The following is an 18,277-nucleotide window of genomic DNA, read 5'->3' on the forward strand; positions in this document are numbered from 1 at the left end:
TGTCAGGTCCTGGTAAACTAGATATATATGTGTCATAGTTGCATGTTAATCAAAATATATGTATTAATACACTTGGGTTTTTTCTTTGCCTTCGTATATTAATACGCATTAATGAACATAAAGTTGGATTCAACGTACAGTTACTGTAAAATATGTATGAATTTCATCGACATTCGGTAATTTTGGTTCAAGGTCAAAACTATTATAGCTCTAGAATTGTGGTAGAATAATTTTGTGGTTTTTCGCAACACAAATTCTAGTTCAATTAACCTTATAAATATAAACATGTTTGGTTTGCCTATCTGATGAGTTTTTCTTACAGTTGACATGTGAAATACGTTATAATTATTTTAGCACCAATGTTCATTAATTATTCTTGAATTTACTGGGTTTATTATTTTCTTGAATTGTTATCATTTATAAATCAAATTGAAGTTACCAGCTAATTAATAATTATCTTTTAGGACATTCTAGCTATATAAAACCTGAATGCTCATTTCGGCTTTATCTTTTTTCTTGAGCTAGGCTCCTGGTGCTAATGGCTGCAACCCAACTAGAGGAAATGGATATTGGAGCAATGGGACATGGCATCCATGCCCACCTCATCCATGCTACCCGAGTGGTTGGCAACCGCAACCATACCAACCACGTCCATGCTACCCGAGTGGTTGGCAACCGCAGCCATGCCAGCCGCGTCCGTGCTACCCGAGGAAGGTTTGCCCGCCGCGTCCATGCCACCCTGTTGAAAGTTAATTCAAAATTATTTTTAGATAATCTCTGCATTGGTTTAGTTTAGTTAGAATCAGTTTTTAGATGTATGAAAACTGCAATGACTATTTTAGGCATTGGTTATTTTAAGCATAGTTATTTTCGGACTAGCTAGCGTAGTGGTTAGTTATTTTTAGCATGTTGTGTAGTGGGTGCTTAATTTAGGAAAGTTGTGGGTGCTTATTTTAGGAACATTGTATTGCTTTAAATACTGCATAACTTTATGTAATTGAGCAAGAGAAAGGAAATAAAGCGTTGTTTCTATTCAGAAAAATATTTTTCTCTCTTCAATCTTTTGCATACTGGCACAAAGCAGTGCAGTATTGCTGAGTTTATCCCAACACACCCGAATGGTTGGCAACCGCAGCCATGCCAGCCACGTCCATGCTACCCGAGGAGGGTTTGCCCACCACCGCCATGCAATCGTAGGGGTGCTTGATTAATTGGAAATTAAATTTGGAGGTTTGGTTTCTGACATGTGCCAGCGTTGAATATATCAAGAATCTACTAAATAAGCTTAGAACATTGTTCTTTATGTCGATTTATAAACTTTATAATATATGTCATCATTTCCATAAAATACGAAATTCAAAGTGTGGGGTAAATCAATCCTATGTACTTGTGTATCACAATGTTTATTATATTTTTCTTTATGAAGCAGTCCCTTGTTTATTCTTATTTATCCCATATCATGTAAGGTGGTAATATCCTTAAGCTTGTCCAATACTATTGCAAATATCAAATAAAATGGTGATTGGGCAAGATGTTTTATTTGATTATATTTTTTATAAAATTCCCGAGACCTATAAGGACTAAAATTCCTGGTCCCTGAAACTGAAGCTATTAAAGAAAAAGCATTAAAAAGTTTAATCACTAGAAAGCCCAAGAATAAAATGATTAGGATAAAGGAAGCGTGTAATTGTCCACAGACTTTTGTCCACCATTTGTCCACAGATTTGACTTATGCAAATACTGTAAAACTACTTCTACATCATGTATAATTATATAATATATCACATTAAATATATCAGTTAATCACAAAACATCTAGCAACTATTTGAAGTGGTCCCATGATAGTTAGAAGTAGATTGTAACTTCCACAACAGGATAAAAAAATGTACTTTCAAACTGTACTTTTGGAAGTTGTAGTTATAGGAAGTTATTGGCAGTTAATGTTAGTTATTAGCAGTTATTTTGCCAAAAAACGTGACAAAAAAGCAAAATAATAAATACTATAAAATTATCAATTTAAACTGTGAAAACAAAAGGCAAAAACTATATATTTATCAAATTGTAAAATTAGCAGATGAAAATGATAAAATAAAATGTTAAAAAATAAAAATTTCAATACTGTAAAATTATCAAGTTAAACTGTGAAAACAAAAGTTAAAAACTTTAAATTTACGAAATTCTAAAAATAGCAAACGAGAAAGATAAAATAAATATTAATTTTCAATACTGTAAATTTATCAAGTTAAACTGTAAAAACAAAAGGTAAAAACTATAAATGTACTAAATTGTAAAATTAGCAGATGAAAACGATTAAATTATATTTAAAAAATATGAATTTTCAATACTGTAAAATAACTGTGAAAATAAAAACCAATACTGTAAAATTGCTATATCTAAACTATAAATCCAGAACATTCAGAAGAAAAACACAAAAAATAAAAATAACAATAGCTCAATACTGTAAACTGACACATCTTCACTACAAATATAACGATTTCAACTGTAACACAATTGCTCAACAAAATACATTAGTTCAACACCATATGTTCAACTGTAAAAATAAACAAATTGTTTTGAATACTGTAAAACCACAAGATGCATATTGTAAAACTACAAGGTGAATACTATAAAACAACCCAATTATGCTTGAGATCGTCTCGCTCTCATCTCTCGTCTCTAGATCACCTCGCTCATATCTCTCTCCACCAGATCGCTTTTCTAAATCGCCTCTCTTAGATCATTTCTCCACATTAGAATCTAAGAAAGATGCCGGAGATGTCCGTTGGAGAGAATAAAGTGGTATATGTTAATTGACTACTTCAAAGATGACAAAATTCCGTCGTGTTCTTCTTTCAAATGTAAAATCGAATACTGTAAAACAAAATATAGAATCATGTAATTTCATACATCATACAATTCAAAACAATGACATAAAGAAAAAGAAAATGAACTATGCATTTTAAATCAGATTAGTAAATAAACAAGATGTTTTGAATACTGTAAAACCACAAGATGCATATTGTAAAACTACAAAGTGAATACTGTAAAATTGTACTGTTGATAATTGTTAATTTGTTTTCCTTTTGTGTAACTTTTAGATTATTAAAGAGTAGCAAATGTGACTTATAATTGTACTGTTGATCTCTGAAGGGATACCGTTGCTAAAAGTCCTTCATAAGAAAAGAAAACAAAATCAAGTGATTCTCTTAGAGCTCGTGCATAAATCGATGAATCTATACCAAAAAGGTGTGAGAGATTTTAACGTAAGAGCTTCTACTATATAAAAGCTAGATGATCAATTAAAACAGAAGACCTTGAAAATTATAACTTGAAATCAACTGATAGATCAAACTAGATGATCTCACTTGAAATCAACTTGAAATCTCACTAGTGGTGATCTCACCTCGCAGATTTGCTCTCTCACCGGAGAGATTTCTGATTCTGTTCGTACCAGATCCGTCTGGTACGATGTCTTTTATGGTCTTGAGTGTCTGATCCTTTCAGCCGGCTCTGGCACGACCATCTCCGCTGACAACAGTGAGACCGTCCTGGTTGATTTGGCGAGTGGTAACGATACAGTTGGCAACGGTTGCGCTAGAGGAGTTTCTAATTGTGATAGTCGCCAGGAAAGACCACAGAAATGGATCGGAAGAGAGAAAGAATGGAAGAGAGAGAGATTGAGAAAGAGTTGACAGGAATGGATCGAAGGAGATAAAGAACGGGAGAGAGAGATTGAGAAAGAGCTGATCGGTAAATAAAAGTTCTCTCATATTTTAGATCTAGAAGGAAAGTTATTATGTGACCGTTAAAAGTTGTTGAAACCGTGTTAGAAGGTGGGGACCTGAAGTTGTTATAAGTCAATGGATAAAGTACCGTGGACAAATCGTGGACAGAAGGCTATGGATAAGAACCTTTTCTCTAGGATAAAATACCCTAATTTGCACCCGCATCATGGCATCACATGTTTAGATAAAAGAGAGAGAACCGCTAGAATTATACTTTCTACTGAATGCAATGGCCCTAATTCTCAGAATATTTGATGTGCTGAAGATCTTAACGTTCCGGAGTAATTAAAATAAAAAATTGCACAATACAAATTGCATAATGGGTTAAAACAACAAATGACCACACAATTTAAAAGAAAGTTGAAAATTTGTTAGTTGCACTCTACCAATACACGAATCTCAATGAAAACTAATGGTTGGGATAGGAATAACCGGTTCCTGTTATTCCTTGGGAATAACAGAAGATTTATTTCCATATGTGTTTATGTAAATATTAATGACATGGAACCTGATAAGATTAGACACGAACCCTAGCTAGCACCTTAAGATAGACTTGGGAATTTGAAAGGCCTAAATTGTACATACTTTTGGATAGGGTTTGAACGTGAATTTGCACCAATTTTCTTGTATTTTAGATTAGCTTTGTGTAGTTGTGTATCAAGAATCATGATATTGCCATAGAACATGTTTTCATAGCAGAAAAATGGAAAACAAGAGAAACAATGCACATTGAAGTATTTGAAGTCATTTATGAGGTATGAAGTAATAGGATTGAATCAAATATATTTGTTTCCAGATATACTATTTTAGTCGGGCCAATTCTTTCATTTGTAAGCTTTATTATCTTTTTATCTCTTATTTAAATAATAAAATTACTTTATTTTACAGTTAATTATTCGCCTGAACTTTCTGGCACATATTTAAATCCTGAAATCATTTTCAATTCATTATTGAATGACCGCATTAATTAGCCGATATGGAGTCAAATGCACCGCATTTTAAAACGCTCAATTTAATTCGTTGAAAGCTCAGGACCAGCAAGTTCTGATGTAGGCCTTCTTGGAACAACCCCAATCTACCAAGCTCCAGGTGATATATGATGCTCTTAAATTACGGAACGCAAAATTTAACAAAGTCAATGATTCCCTGATAAATTATACTAAAATAAATTGGCACAAAGCATCCAAAGAGAATCGTTCTTCTCTAGGGAGAATAGCCAGCAGTATTAAATCATATGTAATCACTTGAAATGTCAATTAACACATTATAATATTAATTTGGTGCATTAATTACAATTATTTGATAAGCACTACTACAAAAAAGTTTACCATACACTACATATCATATATGTATACGATAAAAATCCAAATTAATAGTGTATAAAGGGAGTAGAGGCTTGCGCGAAAATGAGCTTAACTGATAAAATTAGAGACATCAAGAACAAAGACAAATGGAGTTTTCTGTTTGTTATCAGATTTTGTCTTACAGACTAATTTTCTAAGAGTTGCACAAGCTCCTTATAACATAGAGCAGTACAGCTTTTACATCTCTAAGGAAAGTAATATTTCTTAATAACAGAAAACAATCTAACATTGATTTACTACTGCCTTAATACTGTAGCCGAGATACAAAGGAAATCTATTTCCTTATCAGCAGGATGTAATCTGGATTTGATCTGGATCTTCTGTATCCTCATGACACGGTGTTCCTTTTACACTCCTCCTCACTGTGGTAAGAAGATATCCACCATCCCAATTTGACTAACAGCTTGCTGAAACTCCTTGCCACCTACTGCCTTTATTAGGATGTCAGCAACTTGCTCGCTCGGCTTTACAAATGGCAATGTGATTACCTTAGAATTCAGTTTATCCTTGAGGAAATGCCGATCAATCTCGATATGCTTGGTACGATCGTGCTGCACTGGATTGTGTGAAATATGAATAGCAGCTTTGTTGTCATAGAATAGTCTCATTTCTTTTGTGTTTTCGAGTCATAGTTCTATTAAGACCTTCTTTATCCATATCAACTCACAAACTCCCTTAACCATTCCTCGAAACTCTGCTTCTGCACTTGACAAAGTGACTACATTTTGTTTTTTACTCCTCCAAGTCACCAAATTACCTCCAACAAAGGTAAAGTAACCCGCAGTTGACCTCCGGTCCAAGACATTACCAGCCCAGTCTGCGTCAGTGAAGCCCTCAACATCTAGATGCCCATGTTTCAAGAAGGTTATTTCCTTGCTTGGAGTTCCCTTGAGGTATCTTAGTATTCTTAAGACCACATCCATATGCTCATCACTTGGTGCATGCATAAATTGGCTCACCACTCCTACCGCATATGCTATATCAGGACGAGTATGAGATAAATATATCGTTACAACATCACAAATGAAATGAAACATATATAATTACTCCTAACTCTACAATTGTTTAATTTTAAAATAACTATACATTTTAATTAACAAAAATTCAATACAATTCTCTACATATTATAACTACTTTATAACTATTCTTGAATTACGTGAAATCTTCAAATATTCAAAATTTGAGACATTAGCATTTTAAAATACAAAAGTTAATAAATATACTAAAAAACTACATTACTATTTTAAAATCAATTTACTTCAAGTTAGATAAACTTAATTTCGTGTGCTCGAAAATTGGGATGTTACACAATGGCCACTCGAGATTAGCTGCAATTGACAACATAACTTGAATTGTATTAAGTTTAGCAACGGGAGAAAAAGTCTCCTGAAAGTCGATGCCATAAGTTTGGATGTATCCTTTTGCAACCAGGCGTACCTTGTACCTTTCAATCTCCTCTGCTGCATTATATTTGACAGAGTAGACCCATCTATACCCAACAGGTTTTTTCTCACTCGGTAAATTGACAAGTTCCCAAGTGTTGTTTTTCTCAAGAGCTTTCATCTCCACATTCTTTGCGTCAACCTAATTTTTATTTTTACAGGCATATTCAAGTTTTTCTGGTATGGTAACCGAGGACAGTTGGTTTGAAAAATCCATAAGCAGTTTGGGTAAATATTCGGTTTTCACAAAATTCATAATTGGGTACTTCACAGCACGGCTTGTCCCATCTTTTGGGACATACTTTTTGGGTGGTATACCTCGATTTCTTCTAGGTGGAAAATTATAGCTAGGTTCAGGGATACTTACCTCTAGAGCACTCTCTGGAGACCTTGGCTCGAGTGGTGATTGTATTACTTCTTCGTTTTCACTTTCCCCATTTATCCAGAATTTCATACTGGATGATGTTTCTTCATTGTTTCTCAGTTCTTGGCCTCGTGACCAACTTGGTTCTATTTCAGACGAACTTGGGTCTGTTCCATCCTTTACTTGGCTTCCACTGGTTTACTCTATCACATGAGCAGATTCGGTTCTGTCCGAACCGCTGGTACCAGCACCAGTAGAATTAGACTCGCTGGTACCAAGGGTATTTTGGTCATCAGTAGAATTCGAACTGCCAACTGTTGTCCAAACTGGTGCTGGTTCTAGGTTAAGTGTTGATTCTAGGTTACTTTGATCAGGTGTTCGAAATAGAGATGGACTAAAAAAACTAAAATCAGTTGGTACACTAAAATTTGGTTGTCCATTACTCTACCCCTGAACCAAATTCTGGTTCATGAAATAGAACTCAATTTCAAGAAAAACCACACCCATAGTGATATCCTCTTTGTAGGATTATAGCACTTATACACCTTTTGGCTCGTACTGAATCCCAGATATCCTTGGTTAAAAGTTGAGAATAGATGGAATAGACACTTGGGTTGATAATTTTTTGGAGTGGTGTCTAGAAATCATTATACTTGGTTGGGATCCGATTCATAAGATATACAGCAAAAGTTACTGCATTATCCCAAAAAATGGTGGGCACTCTACTCTCAAACAACAAGGCTCGGGTGATTTCAAGAATTTGTCTGTTTTTTCGCTCAGCTACTCCGCTTTGCTGTGGAGTGCCAACACAGGAAGTTTGGTGTACTCCATTTTCCCTAAGAAGGTTTGAATGCTGTTATTGACAAACTCTGTCCTGTTATCACTTCTGAACATTCTTATGCCTTTCCCAAATTGGGTTTTGACCATTTTGTAAAAATCCACAACAGTTTGAGATACCTCATTCTTTCCTTTCAACAAATAAAGCCAGGTCATACGAGCAAAATCATCAGTAAACAGGACATACCAATGACAACCAGATTTTGACATGAATGGTGAAGGACCCCAAACATCAGTATGAACAATATCAAAAGTAGAAGAACTTTTATTCAAACTATCTAGGTAATTATTTCTATGGCTTTTTCCCTTAACACATGTTTCACAAATAAATTCTTCATTATTTAACCCTACAAATATATAGGGTAAAACTTTCCTCATATATCCGAACGACGGATGCCCCAACCTCCTATGCCATAACCACGCCTTATTCTTCAACTTCTCATCCTTCACATGAAATGCTTGGCCACAATTTAAGTCTTCTAAGAAATACAGTCCACCACGTGTAGTACCATGGCCCAAGGTCTCCTTCGTGAGGGTGTCCTGAAAGATACAGTGAGTAGGAAACATTAGAACCGTACAATTTAATTCTTCAGTTAACTTTCCAACAGAGATAAGTTTTGTAGAGAGGGAAGGAACCACCAAGGCATTTTTAAGAACCACCTTTTCAGATAAGTGCACATCTCCAGTACTAGTTACAAGATAAATATCACCATTAGCATTCAGAATTCCCCCCTTAGTCATTGGTCTATTTGTAGAGATGTCACATCTCTCACAGGTCATGTGATCGGTAGCCCCGAAATCAATAACCCAATTTCTCAATTTTCCAGGATTTATGTGCTTATTTTTGGTTCTAAAATGATCAGGAGATGAGGAGAAATTCTTACCCAAGTCACCCAAGTCACCACAGTCACCAAAAATACCTATACTATCTTCTTCTGACCCTTCTCCACCTGCCTTGTAATTATCTACTTGCTTACCAATAACCGAAGCTACTGCCTTCTGCTGGTTCCGTATGCCCACATAACCGCCGCCTCTTGCTGCTGTCTGCGTACCAGCAAGATGATGAAAATGTGAACCAGTCATGGTGCTGGTTGCCAGTGCCTTCCCTGTGTGCTGCCCATCAGTTGGAACAGTTTCAGGCAGATGGCAAGAATAATCATGCTAGTTTGTCCAGCAAACTCTGAAGTTGCTATTGTATACACTTTTCCTCGATCTAAATGCTTTTTCTTCCCTTTCCACCAGTTTGGGTAGCCAACCAATTCAAAGCACTGATCCTTTGTGTGTTTATTTCCCCCACAGTGACTGCACTTGAGTCGGGATTTGTCAGGGGATGCTGAATTTTTGTTGGTATATGACCTTGTCTCTTGAAGTCTGAAACCTTTGGTTGCTAAGGCAAGCGTGCTTGGTGCCCCTCCTTTTATCATTACACTTTGACGAATTGCTTGCCTTCTGACATTTCTATAAGCTTGTTGAACATTGGGAAAAGATCGGATTATCACTATTTGTGCCCTTACCCCATCCAGAGCATCATCTAACCCATCCAAAAACGTATACACTTTTGTTTTCTGAATGAACATGTGAAATTTCTCAATATCCATGGCATACTCCATTGGATTCGGGCTCCTAAAATCTGTTGAAAATTAATTCAAAATTATTTTTAGATAATCTCTGCATAGGTTTAATTTAGTTAGAAGCAGTTTTTAGACGTATGAAAACTGCAATGGTTATTTTAGGCATTGGTTATGTTAAGCATAGTTATTTTAGGACTAGTAGGCATAGTGGTAAGTTATTTTTAGCCTGTTGTGTAATGGGTGCTTAATTTAGGGAGTTGTGGGTGTCTATTTTAGAAACATTGTACTGTTATAAATATTGTAGAACTCTATGTAATTGAGTAAGAGAGAAAGGAAATAAAGTATTGTTTCTATCTCATGTTACAACCAAGTTGAAGATCTCAAATGAACAAGTTAACTCCCGTAAATCTCGGTGCAAAGAAGGGAGTATTACTACCAGAGTTTCCACCTTCTGTGTTGTTGCTGCACTTGTTTGGAAGTGCTACTGCATGGACACAAGCCTCATGTTTCTTGCAGACATACGTCATCGTATACAGCCGCCACTCGCGGAGAAGTTCTTTGGTAATGCTTTTATCGAAAGGCATGCAACTGCTCACATATCTGAGATCACATCCTGTCCAATTCAAATTGTAGCTAATACTGTGAAAGCAGCAATTGATGGGACTACGGATGAGTTGATTAGATCCTTTATTGACTACGTTGAGGTGAATAAAGAAAAGGGAATATGCCCAGTACAAGAATTGTCAAAGTCTGAACTGCGCATATCTGTTGAAAGTTGATCCAAAATTAGCTTTCCACATTTAGAATTTTGTTGCAAGTTGGTAATTATTAAATGGAAATGTTTATGATGCAAAATGGATACTAAAATGTTGGTGTGGTTGAAGCATAATTGGTGCATACTAACATAGGTTTATTTTAAAATTCAAGGGGTTTAGAATATTTCTTGCATTAGTAAGTCACTGAGTTGTAAAAATAATATAGCTTAGCTATACAACTTTCATTCAAAAAAAATTATTAAATGGAAGTACCCTTTTTTCTGAAAAGATACAGGTGGAATAACAAGATTTGTGAGTATCAAGCTCAAACTTGATAAGAGGTTGCAAGGAGTGAAGCCGTAATGATCCAATGGTGCGGGCAAAATGTTTTCACTGGTAAAATTGTACCAGTATGTATTTATAAATTATGAAAAAGCTAGAATATTTTTTGGAGATACGTGTTGATTTTTTTTGGAAATATTGTCTCTAATATTTCCAAGGGATAATATTTTTGGGTGTATAGCAATGTGCAAGTACACGTTGTGTTGTAATGGGTTTTCCACATTTTTTGATACAATGCGTGTTGATTAATGCTTTATGATGTATTTCTAAATGTGTTTTCTATTTATTTGTAAGATGTGTTTATGTTTATCAGTTTGAATGGGAATTGGGGATTGTAAATGAATACTTGGGTTGGTACCGGGAGGATTGTCGAATGAAAGTATTTTGGTACCAAAAAAAAAGAGGATAGTAATTCCAGGGGTATATCCATGAAAAAAATGCACGGGCCCATTCAAATAATAGCGCCAATTTCTGACCAAGTGGGGCCCACTTTCGCTGGTCATGGATATGCTGGGGTGGGTCCCCCGTAAACTACCCTTGAAAATACTCAAGTGGGTCCCAGGGGTGTCACCCTTGGAAATGTTCAAGTGGGACCCATGTTCCCTCCCCTTGAAAATAATCTGGTGGGCTCCACGATGCTCTCTTGAAAATAATCTGGTGGGCTCCACGATGCTCCCCTTGAAAATAATGTAGACAGTGGCCAAATTTGAAAGTATTTCCAACGGCCCTTTTTCCAAGGGTAGTCTCTTGAAAAAAGCTAGAAAAGAGTATTTTCAACGGTCCCCTTGAAAATACTGACTATTTCCAAGGAGGGTATTATCAACGGTAGTATTTTCAAGAGTAGCGCTTGAAAATGGCGATTTTTGGGTTTTTTTCAAGGGTAATCCCTTGGAAAAAGCCATTTTCGGGAGCATGAAAAAAGAGTGAATTCTAGTAGTGTAGGATTTATTTCAACTACATGGTAGTATAGGGCAAAACATATTTTCATACCATAAATACCTCTGTCTTGGCAGCCCAAAAGTTGATCGAAAGATTCGAAAACCCTCAGATCACTTAAGCGAACATCCAGCTCACCGTACGCCTAGTGACTACTGTGCACGGGGTACTTGGGGACATGTTATACTGTACGCGGCAGTGACAGTATCATATGCAGCATAGATAAACATCAAACTTATATTTTGCATGATTAAGAATGATAGGAAACCTGAACCTTAAAGGCTTTGTATCTATTGTATAGACTTAGTTTAGTTATAACACCTTGATTGCATTGATTGCCACATAACTTTTTTAAAACTTAATACACTATTTCTATGGATCGACACCCCAATAAATACTACACAGTAGAATCATATGCTTGTGATCATACGCTTGATATTAGGTTTTAAAAATATTAAAAGTATAGTCCTCATTATGAGTCATCTGGGTTCAAAGAATAGCCAACAACTCAAATGCAGATCACAAGATCCACAGTGGCAAGTCCTTTCGAGTTGTGTCACACTCGGACTCATGTTGCCTATCCTCTTTTAGATCCCTTGTTGAATCCTAAGTCCAATTCAACACGCACTCGAGTTTTTCCTATTGAACCCGTTCCCACTTTTTGTTTCAATTGGAGGTCGTGAGAGCAGGGGCGGACCTAGTGTATACTAAGGAGGGGGGGAGGGGGGGAGGGGGGTGGGGTTAGCTGCCCCTTCTGAATTTTGAGTTTTAGTGGTAATTTATTAGTACTAATCGATTTTGCCCCAAGTTGGAATTTTTTTATGCTCTCCTCTGCATGAAAATACAAATAAATTTCTTGAATTATGATTGGTAATTAGAATTATACCTTAAAACATCAGAAATTACAAGTCAGATAGCATTGAAAAATATAAGTCAAATCATCGTTTTTTTATCAAGTACCCAATTAGTTAATGAATTTAAATCCGATTCATTATTTTTTTGCCCCCCTGATGGAAATCCTAGATCCACAACTACGTGAGAGGCCCTTTCCTTTTGAGGTTTAAGCCACGGCTAATCTCAAACCCAAAAATTCAAGCTGAAAATAGAAGCCTGATATAGTTTAGAGCTTGCAGCCCAAATTAGGTCGCTCGAATATTGTAGCTAGTAGGTAATTAAGGCCTTGCAGCCTCAATCTCGTCGTACAATGTTTTCTTGAAGCATTGCATGCTATCGCGCTCCAGTCCAATTAGTATTGAAATTCCATCGTCCATTTCTGGAACCCTAGATAAATAAACATACCCACTTCCGTACATTTCAGCACGTGCCATTAGTATTGGTTCGCCCCAACCGAAATCAGCATCATACATGGGAAAGCTAAGCCAACTTACTGCCATCAAGCTTGTACTCATTGAACTTAACTTGCCTAGAGACTCTAACTCTGTTATCTCCAGGTGGTCAATAAGTGATCGTCCAAATTCATCAGTGATGCTGTTAACCGCATTTTGGATTAAATTTGAGCCAAATTTAAGCATGTTGGATACAAGATCCTCCACCTTAGCTACGGCGTTGGTACGGAGTGTCGGATTACCAAAGTAAGTTTCGGGAAGTGGTGGCTTGAAGCGGTTACGTAGGTCAACAGGAATGATGAGTTGGGTCTCTACATCAGAGGCCAGTCCACGTGCAATGCAGGTGCATTTCCACAACAGCGCAAGTACTGCACAAAAAGTAGAGATCCTCTCTCCACCCGCGAGTATTTTCAACAAGTGGATTTGATCTTTGGTGAGTTTGAGATTTGAACATACAACCTGAGAGGAGGTGTTTGACAGACCTCTGGATTGGTAAACTTTTGGGGAGTAGGGAATGGTCAAAAAAAGGAGTAGGGATGGTGCTTTTGTTGCCACGGGCAAAGGCTGATAATGTCTTGATGAAAAGGACGGCGCTGTGGCCATCAATGATATAATGGTGGTTTGCAAAGCCGATGATTATGTCGCCACACCTGAGGCGAGTCATCTACTTGGCAAAAGAAGAAAAAATAGCTTGGTGAGTTACACTTATATATTACAGAACAAATATGACAAAAATCTACATATGTTTAGGATATGGATTAATATTTATTTATTTATTTTAAACAGATCGAAGTTGGAGAATGCCTTCGCGACCCATCCAAATTTATATATATATATAGAGAGAGAGAGATAGATAGATAGATAGAGGGAGGGAGGGGTTGGCTAATATACCAATGTAGGTGCAAAGTACTTCGTTATACCAAGTGGTTTTTGCGATTTTGATGTTCAAATAGTCGATTTGAAGCGCCCATTGCATTCTTCATATTAAAATGTGCTTGGAGATCAAATTTTATATATTTTTTGAATTATTTTACTATTTTTCAGATTTTTTAAAAATCAGTGTTTTAATATGATAAAAAATTCAAAATAATATAAAAACAACGATCTAAAAAAAATCCGAAACAAATGGCAAAAAGTTCAAAAGAATGTAAATTTTGTTCTCCAATGACATTTTAATATGGAGAACACATTGAGCACTTTTGTTCGACTATTTGAACTTCGAAAACACAAAAACCACTTGGTATAATGAAGTGTTCTATACTGAAGTTGGTATAATAGCCAACTTTCTCTCTCTCTCTCTCTATTTGAACCTCTCAATATGATCCTCATATTGAAATGTGATTGTCCATTGTTCCGAACTTTTTATTATTTTGAAATCACATCTTTTGCATTAAATAAAATACTAAAATAAAAACACAGTGATTTTTAAATGGAGATCATGTTGAGAAGTTTGGATCAACTATTTAAATTTTATAAATGAAGACTTTAGCAGAAAGTAAAACAACCTATTTATTTCCCAAAGTATCGTAGCTCAACTATATATATATATAGGAGTTGGCTACGATGCTACGCATAGCATGGAGGGCCTTCTTTCATTGTTGGCTAAGGTGCTACGGTCGTATTTGCGTCTACATGTGAAAATTTTAAACATTCAAATTAATTTAGTATAAAGTCAATCGGTCAAAATTAGAAGGTTAATAAATTAATTTTAATGCATTTATTTTTTGAATGTTTTCTGACCGCTTGTTTCAAGGGTTCGGGTTTCAACGGTTCGGATTCGTCATTTAATGTTGATTTAATGAGTTTTAGACTTGAGTTCACCAAGGGCCTTGCTGAACTTAAGAACACCCTAGTTCTACTCTCTCTCTCTATATATATAGAGAGAGAGAGAGGAAGAGGGAGGGAGAGAGAGAGAGAGAGAGAGAGAGATCAGTAGAAGTTCTATGTTATGTTAGGAAAATACACAAAGGCGCACCATTAATGGTTGTGGATCCTAGCCCCCACGTAGCTAGCCCGAATTTTGTTACCAAATCAGGTATCGTTTGCTCTAGATATTATATATTCTGCTGCTATCGTTGAGAAAGAACTGACTATTTGTTTGATGAACCGAATTGAATCAATTAAATGAATTGCTGGATCTCTATTTAACAGATTTGATAGAAGCTCTTAATTAAGATCATTTGACCAAACATATATAATGGATATTAAACAGGGGGCTTGGTATACAAGATTTGTTGAAAATAATCACAAAAATATTACCACTGCTGTTATGATATATCTCAAACTTTCACCTTATTGAAGAGATAATAAAAATTATAAAGTTGGTGGAAAAATACAAACAAACAAGAAATTAATGAACAATATATGGACGCATATTACGTGCAGGCAGGCAACCACAACTAAACAAAACTGAAATTCCAAATATATACATTTGAAACAGTACAGCTATAAATTACTCTTGTACATTGATATTTATGGCAGTGTTTGTTAAAAAAAGAAAAAAAAAACAGTTAAATAAATGGAAGAAGAAAGTATTATGAACAAATTACCTGGATGGCCATAATGATGCAAGGGGGGTCTGCGGAGTTGACCACCGGCACAAGCATCTTCCTCATCTCTGCTGACGGTTTGAAATCCTTGAAATCCTCAACCGTTGCATCCAAATCTTCCGTTAAAAAATTTACTCCCTCTCCAGTGCAGTCAATCTCAGGTCTGCCAGTCTGTGGGTCTCGGCTCAACCGACCTGATAACGGGTAGAAAACCACCAGTGCCTTGGCCAGAGCGGCTTTGAATACCTCGATGGGAAATAAATCTTTCATGCCAGAGGAAGGGTACACATAGAATGTCGGAGTGTAGCTGCGATCTGCGACTATGTCAAGGTTGGAAAGGTAGATTTTGTGCTTTGGGGTTTGATCTGATGGGGTTACTATAGTGGATTGTGTTACCTCCACCATCTTCTGCATAATTATGTTGCTCTTTTATTTTGGTAAGAATGGATATTGCTAAATAAAAGTGAAGGTGGTCGCTCTAGTCTAGTCTTGTTGACTGGATATATATTGATTGGAGTATACAAACATGTTTCAACATTAATTCAATTTTTTTTGTAACTAACATGTTTCATTAGTATGAGGATCGGCTTGTCATTTCAAGACAACCATAGACCAAGAATTGTCATTGGCTTTATCAATGTTGAAGAGTGAAAGAACGTTGATGTGGTACTCTATCCAGCTGGCTAACTAGACTGAGTTGTGGTTTAATCTCTTTACGTGAAAGAGATTATACATCAACTCACTTAGACAGTCAGGTGAAACACTACATGGACGTTTTTTGTGTCTTGCAACATTGTTAAAGTAAATGTGCATTCTTCAAATGACAATCAAGAATTTGTACGAATATTATAGAGATTCCGTATATTTCTCCTCGAACTGTATTGACATGGATATGGAATTGGTTTTCGTAGTTAAATTATATTCAAAATTAATGACGAATTCAAATCCCCCAATTACTTGATGGTACAATTACTAAATCCGAACCATTCTTTTAACATAACACAAATTTCAAAACAAATCTCCAACATCTGTAATAGATGCTGAATTTCTTTGATCCAGGTGGAACTAAATCTGAACTGTAAAATACCCTCTCATGTATATTTGTCATTTGTATATTTAAAAATATTAAATAAAATATTAAATAAATAAAAGGAGATACAAAAAGTAATGTTTAAATTTTTATGAGAATATTAGATATTACGGTATTTTCTTGAGAAAATTGACTATTTTAAAAGTTTGTATGAGTACACTATTCCTATAGTTAAACCAAACAAGACCACAATCAAATGCTCCTCATTTTATTTAATTTTTAATTCATTGCAACATACAAATCAAAGGAAAGGGAAGGTAAATGATACTACAGATTGAACGGAGGCCATCATATATTATTAAATGATACAAGGATCCATCATTTTTACACAATGGATAATATAAATTAAATATCTATGTGAATTTCTAGATATTGGATATTTTAAGTGTCTAGACTTTCTCATATACGGTTCGTTCATCAAGCATACTATTCTAATATAAATTGATTTCCAAATTAGCTTATATTTCACAGGTTCAAAATAGTTACAATAGGTTCATTTACTATGTATTTTGCAATCAAATAATAAACATTGATGGACGGCAAATTAAATTCTACCTACCAATACAATCAATCACTGTAGACATGAATGTTTATTATTTGATTGTATTGGTAGGTAGAATTTAATTTGCGGTCCATCAATGTTTATTATTTGTTGGATTCAATGATCTGTTTCATGTCTACAGTGATTGATTGTATTGGTAGGTAGAATTTAATTTGCGTTCCATCAATGCTTATTATTTGATTGTATTGGTAGGTGATTTGGCCCCATCAATGTTTATTATTTGATTTGTACACAGTTTCAACAAGAACTTCACATTTTACAACTCACATATAAGTAATTTGTTTAGTATTGCAACATTGATCTAGCATGCAACATAGCAAAATACATAGTAAATGAACGAACCGTATATGAGAAAGTATGCTTGATTAGTATGTTGAACCTGTGAAATTGTGTAGTATTGTAACTATTTTGAACCTGTGAAATATAAGCTAATTTGGAAATCAATTTATGGTAGAATAGTATGCTTGATGAACGAACCGTATATGAGAAAGTCTAGACACTTAAAATATCCAATATCTAGAATTTCACATAGATATTTAATTTATATTTTCCATTGTGTAAAAATGATGGATCGTTATATCATTTAATAATATATGATGGCCTCCGTTCAATCTGTAGTATCATTTACCTTCCCTTTCCTTTGATTTGTATGTTGCAATGAATTAAAAATTAAATAAAATGAGGAGCATTTGATTGTGGTCTTGTTTGGTTTAACTATAGGAATAGTGTACTCATACAAACTTTTAAAATAGTCAATTTTCTCAAGAAAATACCGTAATATCTAATATTCTCATAAAAATTTAAACATTACTTCTTGTATCTCCTTTTATTTATTTAATATTTTATTTAATATTTTTAAATATACAAATGACAAATATACATGAGAGGGTATTTTACAGTTCAGATTTAGTTCCACCTGGATCAAAGAAATTCAGCATCTATTACAGATGTTGGAGATTTGTTTTGAAATTTGTGTTATGTTAAAAGAATGGTTCGGATTTAGTAATTGTACCATCAAGTAATTGGGGGATTTGAATTCGTCATTAATTTTGAATATAATTTAACTACGAAAACCAATTCCATATCCATGTCAATACAGTTCGAGGTGAAATATACGGGATCTCTATAATATTCGTACAAATTCTTGATTGTCATTTGAAGAATGCACATTTACTTTAACAATGTTGCAAGACACAAAAAACGTCCATGTAGTGTTTCACCTGACTGTCTAAGTGAGTTGATGTATAATCTCTTTCACGTAAAGAGATTAAACCACAACTCAGTCTAGTTAGCCAGCTGGATAGAGTACCACATCAACGTTCTTTCACTCTTCA

General features: G+C 35.1%; 2 protein-coding genes across 2 annotated transcripts in view; one reads left to right on the forward strand and one right to left on the reverse strand.

Annotated features, from left to right (window-relative positions):
• LOC144560132 (non-functional NADPH-dependent codeinone reductase 2-like) overlaps positions 1-7,172 on the forward strand; it is a 97,128-nt gene extending 89,956 nt beyond the window's left edge. Inside the window, exon 5 of the mRNA XM_078309289.1 lies at positions 7,158-7,172. The gene's annotated coding sequence lies outside the window, so the exon portion shown is untranslated. The remainder of the gene's footprint in view (positions 1-7,157) is intronic.
• A 5,396-nt stretch (positions 7,173-12,568) lies between these two features.
• LOC144560897 (putrescine hydroxycinnamoyltransferase 1-like) lies at positions 12,569-15,696 on the reverse strand. The gene is made up of 3 exons (XM_078310119.1): positions 15,292-15,696; positions 13,202-13,406; positions 12,569-13,110 (listed from the first exon to the last, which is right to left on the reverse strand). The coding sequence occupies exons 1-3, from the start codon at positions 15,694-15,696 to the stop codon at positions 12,569-12,571; spliced, it is 1,152 nt and encodes a 383-aa protein (XP_078166245.1).
• Positions 15,697-18,277: the final 2,581 nt, after the last annotated feature.

Source organism: Carex rostrata, chromosome 10 (assembly GCF_964058835.1).
Source record: "Carex rostrata chromosome 10, lpCarRost1.2, whole genome shotgun sequence".
Lineage (NCBI taxonomy): Eukaryota > Viridiplantae > Streptophyta > Magnoliopsida > Poales > Cyperaceae > Carex > Carex rostrata.

Bases quoted from the DNA above. Each gene is read 5' to 3' on its own strand.
- LOC144560897 (XM_078310119.1), bottom strand. From the start codon at position 15,696: ATGGTGGAGGTAACACAATCCACTATAGTAACCCCATCAGATCAAACC. The intron at 13,407-15,291 runs GTAATTTGTTCA...TTTGCCAAGTAG, and splicing joins GCATCATTATGGCCATCCAG to ATGACTCGCCTCAGGTGTGG. The intron at 13,111-13,201 runs GTTGTATGTTCA...CTTTTTGTGCAG, and splicing joins TGTCAAACACCTCCTCTCAG to TACTTGCGCTGTTGTGGAAA.